The sequence below is a fragment of the Toxorhynchites rutilus genome, chromosome 3 (genome assembly GCF_029784135.1).
Source record: "Toxorhynchites rutilus septentrionalis strain SRP chromosome 3, ASM2978413v1, whole genome shotgun sequence".
Taxonomy (NCBI): Eukaryota; Metazoa; Arthropoda; class Insecta; order Diptera; family Culicidae; genus Toxorhynchites; species Toxorhynchites rutilus.
In genome coordinates, this window is record NC_073746.1 from 282,576,721 (window position 1) to 282,594,556 (window position 17,836).

Here is a 17,836-nt window from a genome sequence, read left to right on the forward strand (position 1 = left end):
ATGTCGCACTTTGTTTCCATATGCCAATGTACGCATTGTATTGAGTATCCAACGCGAACGCTATCGTTATTTCACCAGCACCATTGTTCCATATTTCTCAATCACTTCAATCCACCTTTGGCGACGCATGAAAAAACACCAACAATATGTGCGTGTTATGTAAACATACAGAAGAATTCTCCACCAGACGGTATGGAAACCGACACGGTGCTTCCACCGAACAAAATTGCATAACTGTTTACGATATTTTCGATTCATCCTTTATATCGAGCAAAATCTCTGCATTAGGAACGACTATCTTCTACTCGCTGACTAGTTCGAGACTATGTTTTAAATTTGATTGATTTATGCTATTATAGAGGTTTCAAAGTTGGAAGTTCATTTGCCCCTCGCTTTGAAAAAGGACTATTAGAAGTCAATAGAATAGAAGTCAACGAATGGTCCTGGAATTGAACCCGCGGTCATTTGATGAATAAACGGACGCGCAACCGTTATGGCTATGGAGACCCTTATGTTTTGAAATTACAAATAGCTTTTTTACGCGGTAGATTGAAAACGGATGTAGCTTAAACCGCATTATTTTCCTCTCTTCACACTGTCCGTAGAACGAACGCTACATTTGCATTTCGAGTGAGCCTGATTCGGCAATGCTTCCAGTTTCCTTGATTTGAACCGTTTCCAGATTAGGGAATCAAAATGTTTAAATCAAATAAATTTAAGAAAATTTCCGATTCGATTCGTATGCAAACTATCAGAATTCGTTAGTAGCGAGGAAAATTATGAACGTTTACATTCCTTAAAAACGGGACCTGTTTTTTTTATTTGGCACCCTTACTGAAAGACGTACTCATATGTCAAAACGCTACACGAAACATTTTGTTGTATGAGAAAAAATATTCTAAATCGAGTTGTTGGAATTGAATTTTTGTTGAAGTGACAAAAAATAAATTTGGCACTAAATTTTGAATAATTTGAAAATTATTCATTTTTTTCTTCATATTTTGTTTGTGAAAACTTAAACTTATTCATTTCAAGGATGAAAAAAAATAATAGGATGTTGTGTTCAAGACACGACCTCATTGTTGACGTAGAACTACGCTGTAGTTTAATTCAAGTCGCTTGTTTATAACTGCGGATATTATTTTATTTGGAATTTTGAAATAACCATTCTACCAGTTTGGTCGCCCTGAAATGTTTTTTTATTTTATTGTAGAATCATTTGACGATAATTGTTTGATGATTCATTCTTGTGCTCGCAGAACAATACATGCTCGAGATGAGCTCAGCTGTCATCCTAAGTGGAGAAAGTTTTGCTACTGGCAAGCGAAACCAAATCACAAACAAAATTTCAGAACGACATTTACTTTCTTGGCGGCTAAATAAACGAAATAAACTCTATCTGTTAATCTCAACAATCTCGAAAAGAGTAGCACTGCTTCATTATGATCAAGATTAGCGCAAATGCAATTCCAGTTGAAAGCAGTTTTGTGACTGGCACGCGAGCCCAAATAAGTTAATAACTTAATATAATATATTTAAAACTTGGTATTCCCCAAGTAGTTTTTTGGTGCACAACCTTAACACCTGCTTCACCATAGCATCAGTTCAATGCATTGGTGGCAGAACACAAACAATGTTAACTGCTTGGAAAAAGGCTGAATATTTGCCTCAGTAGAGATTTATTACCAATACCCTAGCGTAAATATTTCCTTCCCGCTATCTCCCTTCCTCGTTTATATTTATCATTATGACTGCATAATTTGCAACACTAAACAATCGTCAATCATAGCATAAAACAATTAGGCGATTGTTGCATCGGGCCAATGCACACGGGATCTGATACAAATGGGGTTTCAGCGTAGCGAAGATACGCACGTACGCATAAAAATATCCATATATCGATGGCTTGAAGCAACTAAATACACACACACTTATCTCCGTTTCGCACTTTTCTCAACAGAAGCCCTTTCTGTTAATATTACCAGCCTAGATTAGCTTAGCTGTCATCCTTCGTGGAGAGAAATTTCCTACCGTCATGCGAAACCAAATCACTGACAAAATTCCAGAACATTTATTTTCTTGGTGAGCTGACGATAGCGTAGCTTGATGATTCCCCACACAATTGTGTAGCTCAGAACCTTAATGCAATGGCGTCAGTTTGATGCAATGATTGCAATGTCCGAGACATCAGCGAGTGAGCAATTTGGTCGCGTCCACAGCTCAATCCGAAACGATGACGCAAAACAAGGAAGGCAAGCGATATTCATTGCTTTGAATACAGAACGATACTGAAAGTTTCTTTCCTTCCTTGCTTGAGACTTTAAACTTCTTCAGTTGATTTGTCTCTAACCTTCAAAAAGGCCCTTGGAAAACTTTACTTTATCCATAATATTATTCATCCAGCCTATTACTTTGAGAAAGGCATTCATTGTTCAGTCGATCTCCTCACGAAGAATGAAAGTTTGCCTCAGCGAAATCCACTGTTTATACACTATATTCCCCTTCGTTCTTCTTTCTTTCCTTTGTTCACGGAGACTCTACATCTTACGATTTCCTCTTCGTTGCTCGTCGATAAGTTGCTCGTTATTGACAGCTCTGTTTGGAAAAGCACACAAATGGACAAAACAATGTATGAGAAAATGGGAATGCTTCCAATTTTAATCAATTTAAACCATATACAGACTATGGGATTGTAATGTATAGCATATCAAACAAATCTTAGGGAATTTCCGATTTGTTTGGTATGTAAATCGCCAAAATCCATTCGCGGCAAAAATAGTTAATAATGTTAACATTATTTCATAAAAACGTGACCTGTTTTCTGATTTGGCACCCTTAATGAAAGACGTAGTTCTACGTCAAAAATCAAAATTTTCAACATCAGCAAGAATAAATGTATTTCGAAGGATGCATTTATTCGATATTTTAATATACGAAAAATGCACTGGAAGTTGACATTAAACTTTTTTTTTAATTTGTCCACCCTAGAAATGTGATTGAAATTTCGGTTATGGCTTTAATTTTACACACATCCAAAATAAAAAGAAAACTGTAGTTTTCAATTTATTCAAAATTTAATGTTAACTTTCAATTTATTTCCAAAAAGTTGCTTCACAGAGCTTTACTATCAGGCCCCTACAACAAGTTCTTAGATCATTTTTCTATACAATCAAAAGCTTCCGAGTTCTTGGACATAAAGGGGGCCTTTGATTCTGTTTCAATAGAGGTTTTGTCAGACAAATTACAATCTCGGGGTCTGCCGCCTCTATTGAATAATATGTTATATAACTTGCTTTGTGAGAAACATTTGAACTTTTCTCACGGAGATTCGGCAGTAAGTCGGGTCTCTTACATGGGACTCCCCCAGGGCTCATGTTTAAGCCCCCTTTTGTACAACTTCTACGTAAGCGACATTGACAATTGCCTTACACAAAATTGCAGCCTAAGACAACTTGCAGATGATGGAGTGGTGTCTGTCGTAGGATCAAACGAATCCGACCTGCAAGAATCCTTACAAGATACTTTGAACAATTTTTCAACCTGGGCCATTGGGCTAGGGATCGAATTCTCCACGGAGAAAACAGAGATGGTGGTTTTTTCTAGGAAGCATAAACCAGCAAAACCAAAGCTTCAACTTTTGGGTAAACCGATCACTCATGCTATGTCATTCAAGTATCTTGGGGTCTGGTTCGACTCTAAATGTACTTGGGGGGCCCATATTAGGTATCTGAGTAAAAAATGTCAACAAAGAATAAACTTTCTCCGTACAATTACCGGCACCTGGTGGGGAGCCCATCCCGAAGATCTTATAATGTTGTATCGAACAACTATTCTCTCAGTGATGGAGTATGGCAGTTTCTGTTTTCAATCAGCTGCCAAAACACACCTCATTAAACTCGAGCGAATTCAGTATCTTTGTCTCCGTATCGCGTTGGGATGTATGCCCTCAACGCATACCATGAGTCTCGAGGTTTTGGCAGGCCTACTCCCACTAAAAGATCGCTTCAATTTATTATCTCTTCGGTTCCTCATCCGGTGTAAGGTTATGAACCCATTGGTGATCGGAAATTTTGAGCAGCTGATCGAGCTAAATTTTCATTCTGGATTCATGAGCTCATATCATGAATTCGTCTCCATGCAGGTTGATCCTTCTTCGTATATTCCCAACCGTGTTTGTTTTCCTGACTACATCAATTCCTCTGTGCATTTTGATCTGTCCATGAAGCAGGATATCCATGGAACATCAGATTATCTTCGATCGAGGATCGTTCCAACGATCTTCGATGCAAAGTATGGGGATATCAATTGTGATAATATGTACTTTACTGATGGGTCCTCTATGAATGAGTCCACAGGATTTGGAGTGTTCAACGAATTTTTTAGCACCTCACACAGTCTTCAGAATCCTTGCTCAGTGTATATTGCTGAATTGGCAGCGATACACTGGGCGCTGGACAGCGTCGCCTCACGACCTGTTGAACACTATTACATTGTAACGGATAGTCTTAGCTCTGTCGAAGCTATCCGTTCAGTGAGGCCGGAAAAGCACTCGCCGTACTTCCTTGAGAGAATACGAGAAATTTTGAGTGCTTTATCCAGACGCTGTTATGTCATTACCTTTGTCTGGGTCCCTTCACATTGCTCAATTCTGGGTAATGAGAGGGCTGACTCATTAGCAAAGGTAGGTGCAATTGAAGGCGATATTTATCAGCGTCAAATCGCCTTCAATGAATTTTATTCTTTAGTCCGCAAAAATACCATAGTTAACTGGCAACGCAAATGGAACGAAGATGAATTGGGCCGGTGGCTCCACTCGATTATCCCTAAGGTTAGCCTCAAACCATGGTTCAAAAGTCTGGACTTGAGCCGGGACTTTATTCGCACCTTCTCCCGACTCATGTCCAATCACTGTTCGTTAGATGCGCTACTCTTTCGTATTAATCTTGCCGACAACAATCTTTGTGTTTGTGGCCAAGGTTACCACGACATCGAGCACGTTGTTTGGTCGTGCGAGCTGTATCTTGTCGCCAGATCGAATTTAGTAGTCACCCTTCGGGCCCGAGGAAGGCAGCCCAATGTGCCGGTGAGAGACGTGTTGGCTCGGTTAGACCTTGATTACATGTCCCATATATATGTTTTCCTTAAAGCTATAGATCTTCGTGTGTGATTGTCCTTATACCCTTAGTTTTTCTTTTCCTTTTCCTTTGTGAGAGATCGGATCCCTTCTTAAGAATAAGATGAAATGTAAATACATGTTAGATATAAGATAGGTTTAAGAATTGAGTGTGATGAGTGTGATTGAGAGTGTGATTGAGAGTGTGAGTGTGATCATTGTCAACATATCCTCATATCCCCTCCTTTTCCTGAAGAAAATATGTCACCCTTCTAAACTCGAGTTGACCGCGAGTAATCGGTTTCCTATATTATTAACATTAGAATTAAGGAAAAATGTATATATACTAGTAACAATACAGTAAGGAGTTCGGCTCCTTTAAACCTATGTAACTGAGCCTGTAAAAATAAACGATTTAAATAAAAAAAAAAAAAAAAAAGCTTCCGAGCAACAATTTTTCATTGATGTTTTGTGCTAAAATGCATATGACCTTTCTAGAACTTAAAGGGTGTGTCACATCAAATTGCATCACGGAAAAAACGCTGTAGAAATTTAATTTTTAGGAATTATATCTTCAGCTTTCGCTTATAATCAGATAAGAGTGTATAGATCACGTTGACCATGCTTCACTGTCAATTTTTCGTAAATTTGGAAAAATGTCGTCGAACGAAAAAGAGGGTCGTGAATTAATCCTGCGCACTCATTTCGAAAATCCGGAGTTGTCACATCGAGACATCGGTAAGATGCTGGGAATCGTCCAATCCACGGTCAGCAGAGTACTAAAACGATTCTTCGAGAACCTAACCATCGACCGGAAGGTGAATAACGGCAAAAATGGATGCTCCGTCAGTGAAAAAGATCACAAGCGCGTAGTTAAGCAGTTTAGACGTGATCCGAGAAGTTCGGTCCGGGATGTCGCCAATAAGCTGAATTTGTCAATTTCATTCGTCTAGCGGACCAAGCAGCGGGAGGGCCTGCGTACATACAAGGTTCAGAAGGCTCCTAACCGCGACGAAAGGCAAAACATGGTGGGGAAGACGCGAGCCCGGAAGCTGTACACCGAAATACTGACGAAGCCGCATTGCCTGGTAATGGACGACGAAACCTAAGTCAAAGCGGACTTTCGTCAGCTGCCGGGCCTGTTGTTCTTCTCCGCGGAGGACAAATTCAGCGTTCCGGAGGAGATTCGCAAGCAGAAACTATCCAAGTTTGCCAAAAAGTACATGGTGTGGCAAGCGATCTGCTCTTGCGGAAAGCGGAGCGCCCCCTTCGTGATGACCGGCACGGTAAACGGGCAGGTTTACCTTAAGGAGTGCCTACAGAAGCGCTTACTACCACTATTGAAGCAGCACGAGGGCCCGACCATCTTCTGGCCGGATCTCGCTTCGTGCCACTATTCAAAGGACGTGTTGGAGTGGTACGAAGCCAACGGGGTCACCTTCGTGCCAAAGGAAATGAACCTGCCCAACGCGCCGGAGCTTCGCCCAATAGAGAAATATTGAGCGATTATGAAGCAGGCCCTCCGGAAGAACCCAAAAGTTGTCAAATCGGAGGCGGACTTCAAGAGAAAATGGATTTCTGTTAAAAAAAAACTACAACCTGACGTTGTACAGAACCTTATGGACGGAGTAAAGAAGAAGGTGCGAGCATACGGGCTTGGGCTCGAAGTATGAATAAAAAGAAAATGCCAAAAGTTGTTTAATAGTTTTTATTTTACTGTCTAAAATTTTCAAAAGGATCGGTCTACTGGGCGAATTTCTTCAGCGTTTTTTTCCGTGATGCAATTTGATGTGACACACCCTTTACTCTTGGAGTGAAGAAAATCATTCCACTCGTGAAAAATCTCAGCATCCTAGGCCCAATGCATGTATAAAAAATATTGATACGAATTTCGCATAGGTTCAATCTACTGGCTGGAAATACTCTATACCATCCACGTGTGCCCTTATTGGGTCGAATCCCTTGCATATCAATTTGGTGTTCGCATATCTTGGTTTCAGGAGAATATATTTTTCACAACTTCATCATACGAATTGAAAATTGGAACCATGCTCGATCGACGGAATTGTTGTCAACGGCTGAGTATATAAAAAAAAACTTTATCGGCTTATATCTGCCTGCGTCGGCATTTTGTCTTTAAGTAGATACTCAGCTGCGGCGCAAAGCGAACAAAGCTGTTGAACATTTTAATAACATATTTATTAGCCAGTCACAAATCGCAAGCGATTGCCGTCCCGCCTGACCGCTCGCTTTCCACCCTGCTCGACTTGAGCATACCGAGAATGGTTCGGAATTTCCCAACGAACAACTCGGGACAACTGTGTGAGAAAATTGCGCACAGCAAAACCCTCGGCAACACTCGGAGTGGTTGTACCTCTCCAATATTTCAATCACCTATTTGGACAGCAAATTTATGTTGTTGGCTATCGAACCCCCTGTACGGATCACACGTGGTAAACAAATGGTCAAACCGCGGTGCGCCAGATCAGCTGCAAATCGTATACATTCCGACTCACTGGCCCACCCCGGAGGTTCCCATTTTAGTCGACCTTTTCCATTATGAGGTTGAATCAGTGTGACACCGCGGAGTGGACAAACCGTCGGGCGGTTGATCGCTGTGGCGTCAAAAGAATCTGTCGCTGCGGTTCAGCACTATCAAAATATTTACGTGGATATCTAGCTCAGTCAATTGTGAACGAAAAAGGCGGATGGTGACAACTTCACCTGGCAACAAATTTAAGGTGATGAGCCATGGTATAACTATTTTGACAGAATGACGATTAATTGATGATCGCGCGGATTGATTTGTGGTCAACGACTGCCCTCAGCTGTAGTCGAGGGTGCACATCTGGACCAATTGAGTGATAAGAGGAGAACTGTCAGGGCGGAGCGTGTGGAATCGGACACATAAATCAATTCGTTGTTTCAACGATTTTACTCGCCCATTGAGGCGAGATGTTACCGTTGTTTAGTTGATGAGTCGAGTCGTTCCTGAGACTCGCTCAGACATTTGAACTTTAAACATAAATGTTGTTTTATAAATTTGTTGAACTGGCTTGATATGGATGATTTTTCTACGACAAATATAAACATTGGACAGCTGGATGTTTCTGGAAATGAGGGCATTCGTTATCATCGATCTCATCATCAATTTTCATTCAAATTCATTCAAATAACAACAGATGTACATCTATAGATTATCGCAACATTGAAATATATTGATGCATAGCAAATACAAACAAACTGTAGAAAAATTGAAACAAAAAACATCGACTTCCTATAGAAGCCAAGCTTTCTGAGCCGACAATTTGATTATCCGTTATATGAAAGTGTTGAATTGAGTCACACAATCTGTAAATATTACGACAAGATACCAATGATTACGTGTCAAGATAAATAATCAGCTGTTTCCGCTGCCAACTAAAGCCGTGATCGATCATTTGATACTTGAACCGTCTTGAGCAGCCGTTTTTTTCTCTCCAGAATAACACGAAAGCCAACGCCGTCCGTCAACCTTTCGACCAAAAATTTTAAGTTAGCGCCAAAAGTGTCGATTCGCAAACAGTGCTAATTGACATACACAAACGGAGCGTCCAGTAATCGATCGACTACCTTGCGTGACGTTGTATATTTTGACCGAATCAGTGAAGGTCAATCGGCCATTCAGGGGTATTTGGTGACGACCAAGTTTAACGCACGCGTCTCTCAACGTGCCAAATGTTGTCGCTATTCCGTATTAACTTTACAGCGGATTTAACACATTCCCGCGCATGCTATCGTCCGATAAATTCAATCCGCCCTTTCCACCGCCACCGTCAGAGCCCGATCAAAGCGATCGGTAGAAGGTCTTCCGGGGTATGGCAAACGTAACACACAAAATGGAATTCAATTATGTAAATTATCACGTAAATTTATCGATGACAGATAACATACCGTTCGGCAGCAGCAACATAGCATTACCCACCCCCCGCGGTTGATTGAGATTTGAATCGGGTGAGGGGGGGAATTATTGTGCCCATTTTTGGAATAATCCACCGTGTGCCGGACCGTGCGGTCGATCGATCGATTCGATCGATTGATTCTCGAAAGATTCCAACAGAGTTGTGGGCTTCCGGTAAATGATTGATTGAGGTGGTAATTGAACAATTCAAAACATTTCTGACGGTGGTAACGTGTCAGGCCAAACAACCGTTTGGGCTACTCTGGAGGGAGGTTCAATGGCTCGGCAATGGGGAATAAAAATAAACGAATTCATGAAGTTTAAGGGTGTTGTAATGAAACGGTGTCCGCGTGATTTTCAATGTAATGAAATAAAATCTGCATGTATTTTCATATTTTTTGCCGCACCAAAAACTTTTTTTCACTGTTTTCCGAAGTAACAATCATGTGCACAGTTTGGTTTTACGGTGTGTAAAGCAATTTATTCACTCCTGTACAGTTTTAAAATTTCCTACAAATAATCCACCCAAAATAATGCAATACACTTTATCAAAATATTTTTTCTTCTATCGGTATAGATAAATTCGAAGCATAGTCATGTGAAATGAAGGTAAAATTTGGCCAATTTTTGAGATCAGATGATTGAAATAACAGTAATGGGCAAAATAGTCTATTCACTTTATCCCGGAAAACTACTTGATATTTTATATGGTATGAATGACAGATTGGCATCGCAGAAGTATTGATTCAACAAGTTTAACTGTATTTTCTGATGCGATTTTGTTCCGCTCAATTGCAATTACTTGTCGTAATTGTTGAAGGCTTGCTGGATTATTTTATTGAAGCTTTATTTTCAAATTAGTCCACAAATGTTCCATTGGGTTGAGGTCAGGACATTCTGCTGGCCACTCCAAAGCTTTGATTTTTCTTTCCGTAAACCAATTTGATGCCAGCTCCGAGGTATGTCAGTTTTTGCGAAAATAGTCACTTGACAAATTATGATGCTGCAATAATTCACCTTCTCTATTTTTGGCTGTTGGATTAAAATACCTCCTTTTTAGAACTTCGTTGGTTCGTCGCAATTTTCGTGCTATACCATCAGACCCAAATAGCATTATTTTAGTCTCATCTGACCAAGCTACCTTCTTTAGATATCAATTGTCCATTAATTGTAATTTGTGATACGATAGGATTGTCAATTTGAGAAGAAACACCCTGGCCGCGTTGTTGGTATAAAAAAACCACACCTTTTAAATGTTTGAACTACTTTACTGCCGTTCTACGCATAGTTGTCCCATGTTACTTTTTGACGATTTTCACTTTTCATCTTAAAACGATGTTTTTATGCATAATCTTACGGAAAAATACAAAAAAACATACAGTTTATTCCCAACTTTTAAAAGAACAACATCAAGCTCAATTGTCCCATGATATTGATATTGATATTCTATTCATAGAGGAACTGGTACAATTTCGGTACCCCGTGGGTAATTTGATACCCACCCGGATCTCCGGCGGTAATGAGCGCACTCTGGTGGTGAATAAAAAAAAGTGTTCTAGTAATGTAGTAACAAACGTCAGATGCCAAAAACCCAAAAAAACTTGTGCTTTTAAAAAAAATCAAGTTTTGTTGTTTTTGAAATCTCGAAAATTTTTCATGTACGTCTTTTGAAAAATCATTGAAAATCGAATAGTGAGCCGATTTTAAATATTAAAGCAGATTTGGATCAAGAAATTGATGTTCTTAAACGAATTCGAGTAAGTGTATCGAGATTTCAATCACAAATTTCATAGATTTCATTTCAAAGTGAAATTTCGGTGTGTGGGTAATTTGGCACCCCATTGTAAACATAGTGTTGATGATACACTATGCTAAGTATTGCATGCAGCAACTACGCTTGCGACTTTTGTAAAGGCTTTTGATTCGTTTTACTTTTTTAGTTAGAAATAAATCGAGATGAAATTTGTTCACTTTTTCTTGGAAAAATCGTTTTTTTGTTCCTCTTTGTTTTGCAAAATTGCCTGCTTTTTCCTTAAATTTAAGTTAATTTACTTAAAATAGTGTACTTCACTTCTATTTTGTATGAAAATGTCAAAAAATACATTTTTCAGTGATTTCAGAACGATTTTTTTAATTTGAAAAAATAAAAAAAATTATACCCAGGCATCTCGGGTACTCGAATTTGAGTTGTTTCACTTCTATGCTCAAAGCTCCCAGCCAAATCAAGATTTTTGAAATCGGTTTGCGGGGAAATGTCTGCAATAGATCCCTTCATAAGCTGACGTAATATGAAGAAATTCCGAAATTCCGAGCAAGTCCAAAAAAACAAAATGGGGTACCGAATTTGTACCAGTTCCTCTAACTGTCCCACCATGTATTTTTTGTAGATCCATATCGAATAAGTCGGTTCAAGTACAAGAATTTCATGTCACACTTTCAGCAGGTCTAATGCGCTCTATTCTGGTTTAGAAGAACGAACTAATTCCCAAACAAACAAGAAAAAGTTTAACAGAACATGTGTACACCTTGTTAGCGAATGTCTAATAACAATGACATTTATATTCTGCGAAGGTGTTGCAGATCACTCATTTCTTCATAAAACGATGTTTCTATGCATAATCTTTCGTAAAAAAAATATTGTTTGTTTCCAGTATATCAAAAAACCACATCAAGTTCAATTGTCCCATGTTGATATTCTAGGCATAACAGTTCCACCATGAATTTTTAAACCCGTAATCAAGCTTGATTGATTCAGTGAGGGGATCTCATCACATTTCATTAAACAATAGTATAGTGCTTATAAAAAACCCGGTATATTGCTAAATTGAAATGCTTAAAGCTTTTGGTAGACAAATTGCGAGAAAACTTTGATTGCGTTTTTTTTTCAGTTACTGATTTTGGAATACGGGACAACTATGCGTAGAACGGCAGTTTAGCAATCGTATCTTTGATTAGTCAGACGATTTCATTAATTTGACGGTAGATTGCCGATGACATGGGGTTCTATTATCAGATTTCGGATACTTAGATCAATTTGTGTTTTTTTTGTGGGCTTTTTGAAGCAATAACACCTACTTTGTTCACGAAACTTTACAAACAAGGAAATAACTTTTACCCGAGGGTAACCAATATTCGGATGCCGTTCACCCGATTGAAACAAATTCCCGAACATTTACCTGTCAAAAGAATTGGTAAGAAAACAAAATATAATATTTCATATATTTTTTTTGAACACGAGCTGTTCTTTCGAGTTTGTTTGTTTTGTTCTAGTGGGATCTACCAAATGTTAATATAAAAATTCAAAAATTTATTGAAATTATTCCTTCTTTTACAAATGAGCTCTTTCACGTGATGTTCAACTGATTTCAATTTATTAACAGGACTATTAAAGAAAACTGTGATCATCTTTGAATATTTATTTCTTTCTTTTTCATTTGGGATTAATGTACATTGGGGTAAATATTCTATCCGGGTAAATGGTATTCGAGGGACCGTGTTTCATGTAAAGGGTCTAAAATTTTGCTGTGTTGCATTGTTCTATTATTTTATTATTATGTTCGATCGATTGCGTTCAATCTATTGGAATTGTAGACCAATTTATTCTTATCCTTCTATAATTCAATAGTTAATTGTTATCGTGAAGTTATAACCCAAAGAATGCATATATTTAACAAACAACATCAATTAGAATTATATTGCAAAAAAATGTATTGTTTCATTGGTCGGTTATTGAAGTGTAAGGAAATTAGATACTTCAGTTTAAGTAATAGTTCCAGTTGCGTCTGCTAGCCCGAATAACACCTAACTGAGAAAAAAATGATATGACTCGACACTCTTGGATTTTTTTTAACTTGTTGCTTAATGGAAACTACCTAAAGTCACAATTCTCATTATTCTCAGTAATATTATTACTAATATAAGGAGGTAGTACACTATGAACATAAAATAAACTACTATGATTAATCTGATATCACAGTTTTATTAGGCACTAGCTGACCCGGCAAACTTCGTCTCGCCTAAAATTTATTTTTCGTTACCACTTCCACGTTTTCTTATTAAGCCCTCGATTGTGGTTCCAATCGCAAAACTGTTCATTGATTGATCTTCAAATTATAAAATACATTTTACTAAAAAATTTCTAGTACTTCTAGCAAAACTCATCGTTATAAAATAAAATTATTTTCAGACACAATTCTCGTTCAAGATTTTTCAACCCCTTGCAAATAATATGTTTCTTCGTTACATGGAATAAATGTTTGATACAGAAAATATGATAGAATAAAAAAGAGCTCTAAATCGGATAATTCCTTTCTCGAGTTTTGCTTTTATCAACACATTCGGCGATCCATATTTATTTATATAAATAGAAGATGATGCGTTTGCGTTTTATCACATTACAATCCATTTCCACTTTCGAAGGAAGATCAATTTCGTTAGCGCAAACACCAAATGGACTAATAACGCTTGTCAATATGTAACTGTAGAACATATGCGAATTGAATTTTTCGAACTTTTCCATTTTTTTTTTCAGAGATTCCCGAAAATTTTCAATTGTTATGTTTGGTGGGAATATGTTTGGTTGAAATATGTGTGTTATTTTTATGAGACCCCTCCCCATTCCAGAGGAGGGAGGGGTGTCATATCATCATAGAAACATTTCTCTTACCCAAAAATCCTCACATCCCAAATTTGGCTCAAGAGAGGGGAGGAGTGTCTATTCACCATAGAACCATTTATTGCATTCTAAAACCTCCACATGCCAAATTTGTTTTCGAATGTTTGATTAATTTCAGAGTAATGCAGAAATTAGTGTTTCATTTGTATGGCAGCCTCCTCTTTGAGTGGGGGGAGGAGTGTCTAACCATCATAGAAACATTTATTGTACCCTAAAACCTTCACATGCCAAATTTGGTTTCGTTTGCTTGATCAATTTCCGAGTAATGCAGAAATTAATGTTTCATTTGTATGGCAGCCCCTCCTTTTGAGTGGGGGGAGGAGTGTCTAACTGTCATAGAAACATTTATTACACCCTAAAACCTTCACATGCCAACTTTGGTTTCGTTAGATTGATTAATTTTCGAGTAATGGAAAGATTTGTGTTCCATTTGTATGGCAGCCCCCCCTTTGAGTGGGGGGAGGAGTGTCTAACCATCATAGAAAAATTTATTGCACCCTAAAACCTTCACATGTCAACTTTGGTTTCGTTTGCTTGATTAATTTCCGAGTAATGCAGAAATTTGTGTTTCATTTGTATGGCAGCCACCCCACCCCAAAGTAAAATTAAAATTTATTATAATTAAAATCATGTTCATGAAATATTAGAAAATACATACTGCTGATGGAGATTACGACTAAGGTTTCGACGCCGTATAGATATTTCGTAAACTTTATTTTCACTATAAAAAAAATAGTTATAGAGAACGGTTAGTCCTAGGATAAAACGTTATAAAGACTTTTCCATGTAGAATCGCATGTAGATTCCATTTGTAATGTTATTTTTTTAAATGGTTACGATTACACAATGTATTGAAATTTCATAAATTTTCAAAAATTCATATCTCCATTTGGGAGAGTTTACCACGGCCGCACTGGAAGTCAAACTATGTTAAATTGGAAGGGGTTTCCAATAAAAATATACGAAAAAATATCAGGAGTGTTATGCAATATAACAGTTTCAATATTAAAATCAATTTTTGAATAAGATTTTTTAACGGTGCATTTAAAATGTTATTTTTCCTAAATACACTCGACAAAAAAAATTGAGGAACATAATACGAAGTCGGAAATTTCAAGCGATTTTTGACATGCTGTAACTTCGTGAAAAATGAACGCATATCGAAGAGATCATTCTAAATGTACCACTTTCAGGTATTAGAAATATTTTACGTAGATATTTTTATCTTGATGTGTGTAGGTGTAGTGGACAACAATGCCGGGAAGAAATAAAAAATCGATTTTTTCCTTTTTTTTCAAAGATTTTGTGGACTAGCACAATTTTTTTGCTACCTCAACAGCAAATCCAATTAAGCTTTCATTCAGTTTCTAGAAAGTTCCTCTCCATACAAGGATATTTTAGTTTTGAATTATTCAATAAACAACCATCGCACCGCAAATCGAAAGGCAGTTTTTCAAACTTCGATAAAAGCTGCGCAAGGTTAATTATTTGCATCGATTTTTAAAAAAGTGCCAAATTTGGAGTCAATTTAAAGAGCACTTCATCGCAAGTTGTACCAGAAATACAGAATGCTCTCGGAATGAATGAATATATTATACTATTAAAATACCATCTGGAGAATCCGTATGCTCGAAGCATAGCGCATACGTATTCAACATACCATCATTCCGTTAAAAAGCCATGGAACCGATTATTTAAAAATGAAAGCCCTAAGCGGAACTTGAGAATACATAAAACTTCCTTCGAACATCTAAATTTCGGTTCCATTAGTGCATGTTTATTCCTAAATAACAAGTATTGCTGAGATGACCATCTTGAAAAAGCCTGTAAGCAGAGAAGCGAACCTTCCTGATTTCCCAGACTTTTTGGCTAGTATCCTGACATCCTGACAAATACTCGATTTTGCCTGATTTTTCTGAAGTGATCCTGATTTTTCCTGATTTTTTAGTTTATTATTTCATCACAATAAAAAGGATCCGTACTATGTATACTGGGATTCCTGTCAAAGTTTTACTGGTTGGAAATGAGAACTGTTAGAATAGCCTACATAAAAAGCTCTCCGGTTCTCCATTGTATAGTTATTACTCTTTCTTTCGTTTGTTATTTATTATTACGTATCAATATTTATTTGAACGCTCAAAACACGTAGTGCGTTTATTCCACCTGAAAATCCATTATGTTTTTTCGCTTCACAATGACAGAAAATGAAACCGTCAACGCCAATTGAATGAATGAACATTGGGGATAATCTTGCGAGATTTTTTTTTCTCTCTCCTATGTCAAGGATTACAGAGTTGTAGATATTTAGTAGATTTTCTTTGTAAAGCATAAAATTATTAATTATTCAAAACCCGTAAAAAATGTATGACATTTATTATCGTAGTCATAGTATCACGAACCACAATACTATTAATGCCTAGTTGTGGAAATGCCTAAAAAGGACAAGTGAAAGTTTGCTCAAGTATAGAACAAAATAATAAAAATAATAAAACAAAGATTATTAATAGACTAGGTACGGGAATAATGGAAAGAATATTAGCCACTAAGAATTATGCAGAACTGAAAAAGTAGATAAAGGTTCCTTTATGTTTTCGCAGCAATTTTGTGCCGTCATTGATGATGAATATATCGAGACGTTGATCAAGAGTAATCCTCAGTATACGCCAAATGAATTAGCGAATTTAATACAGATATCTAAATGCACCGTAGGTGAGTATCTGCTGAAGCTTGGTTACGTATTTCGAGACGATATGTGGGTTCCACACAATTTGAATGAAATGCCTTCAATGGATTGTAATTCGCCTTTTTTTTGTCGCCTTTCCATCAGGCCAACGCTAAACTCCATGTCTCGATAAATTACACAATAAATTATTTTGGAGTCATGGTAGTAGATCGTATATCACAATTTCTCAAACTAACCGGTTATTACATCCTCAGATTATCACAGGTTCAGGTCTCTACAAAATTCATGCAAGGGCAAGAACCTCGATTCTATGGACAGCATAACAATAGCTTGAACAGTTTTCGACGAGAAAGCGAACATGATCTGTTAGAATAGAATTTTAAAGCTGTATGAAACATGGCAAAAGATTATGGAACAAAAATGTCCATATAAAATTGAATAAATGTATGTCTGCCTATAAAAATGATGCTTTTGTTCTCCTAAAAATCGGCACGAATTTTCCGGACATCCCAAAATGAGCTATCCTGATTTATCCTGATTTTTATTTTTATTTTCCCTGATTTTCGAAAATTATAGTTGACAACCCTGCCTGTAATATATGTAGGAGGAAATGTCTGGAGTATTCCGATTCAATTCATTTAGAACAGTGGTTTTCAGATTGTTTTTATGCCAGAGCACTTTTTATAGCAAAAATATTTAATCGATCACCTGCATTTTTTAATCAATAAAACAAATCCTATTTGCATTGACTATACCCAACTGGAAACAACTCTATTTCAGTTACACATCGCAGTTACATAACATCTGACCCAGATTGGACAAGATGAATCGCTATACGCCCAGTGAAATTAAATTAAAGAATGTTTTTTTCAAGGAGGCTTTTCAAGTGGGAGCATTTGCTATAACTACGCGGAATACTTATTTCCCGCGGAGCATCATTTGAAAACTCCTGATTTAGAACATTAATTTAATTCATTCCAGAAGACTCTGTACTGTAAAACTGTAAAGTTGCACATGTAAGTCGAAGATGCTACGGGTCACGCAGGGTTAGGAATTGCTAATCAAAACTACATTAATCACCGGACTGCCCTTAGCTCAGTAAACGAGTTCATCGACTTACCGTCCTGCTTGACGTCTCCGATCGCGTCTATCGCGTCCACTTCACCACCCTCCTCAGGCGTGCGTTCCCTTGACAGCGCGTGCCAGATGTTTGTGTCCTCGTTGGAGTACTTTTCCACCGGTTCGATGAAGAACGAGCCTCGTGACGTGCGAATATGTCCTCTCTGTAGGAGAAAAGAATGAAACAAAGGAAAAAAAATGTTAAGATCTCAGCGATCGAAGGTGTACGTATGTAATGTTTTCACGCCTCGATGCGAGCCAATGAGTGGTTCCAGAACTAGCGTGGGAGGCTATCAAAATAGCTCC

The 17,836-nt window shown here is 37.7% G+C and overlaps 1 protein-coding gene across 7 annotated transcripts in view; it reads right to left on the reverse strand.

Moving 5' to 3' along the window:
- LOC129776108 (A disintegrin and metalloproteinase with thrombospondin motifs 20) overlaps window positions 1-17,836 on the reverse strand; it is a 536,521-nt gene that overhangs the window by 132,236 nt on the left and 386,449 nt on the right. For all 7 annotated transcript variants that reach the window (XM_055781520.1, XM_055781521.1, XM_055781517.1 and 4 more), the window contains one exon: window positions 17,532-17,694. In XM_055781520.1, coding sequence (XP_055637495.1) covers window positions 17,532-17,694 — 163 coding nt within the window. The remainder of the gene's footprint in view (window positions 1-17,531; window positions 17,695-17,836) is intronic.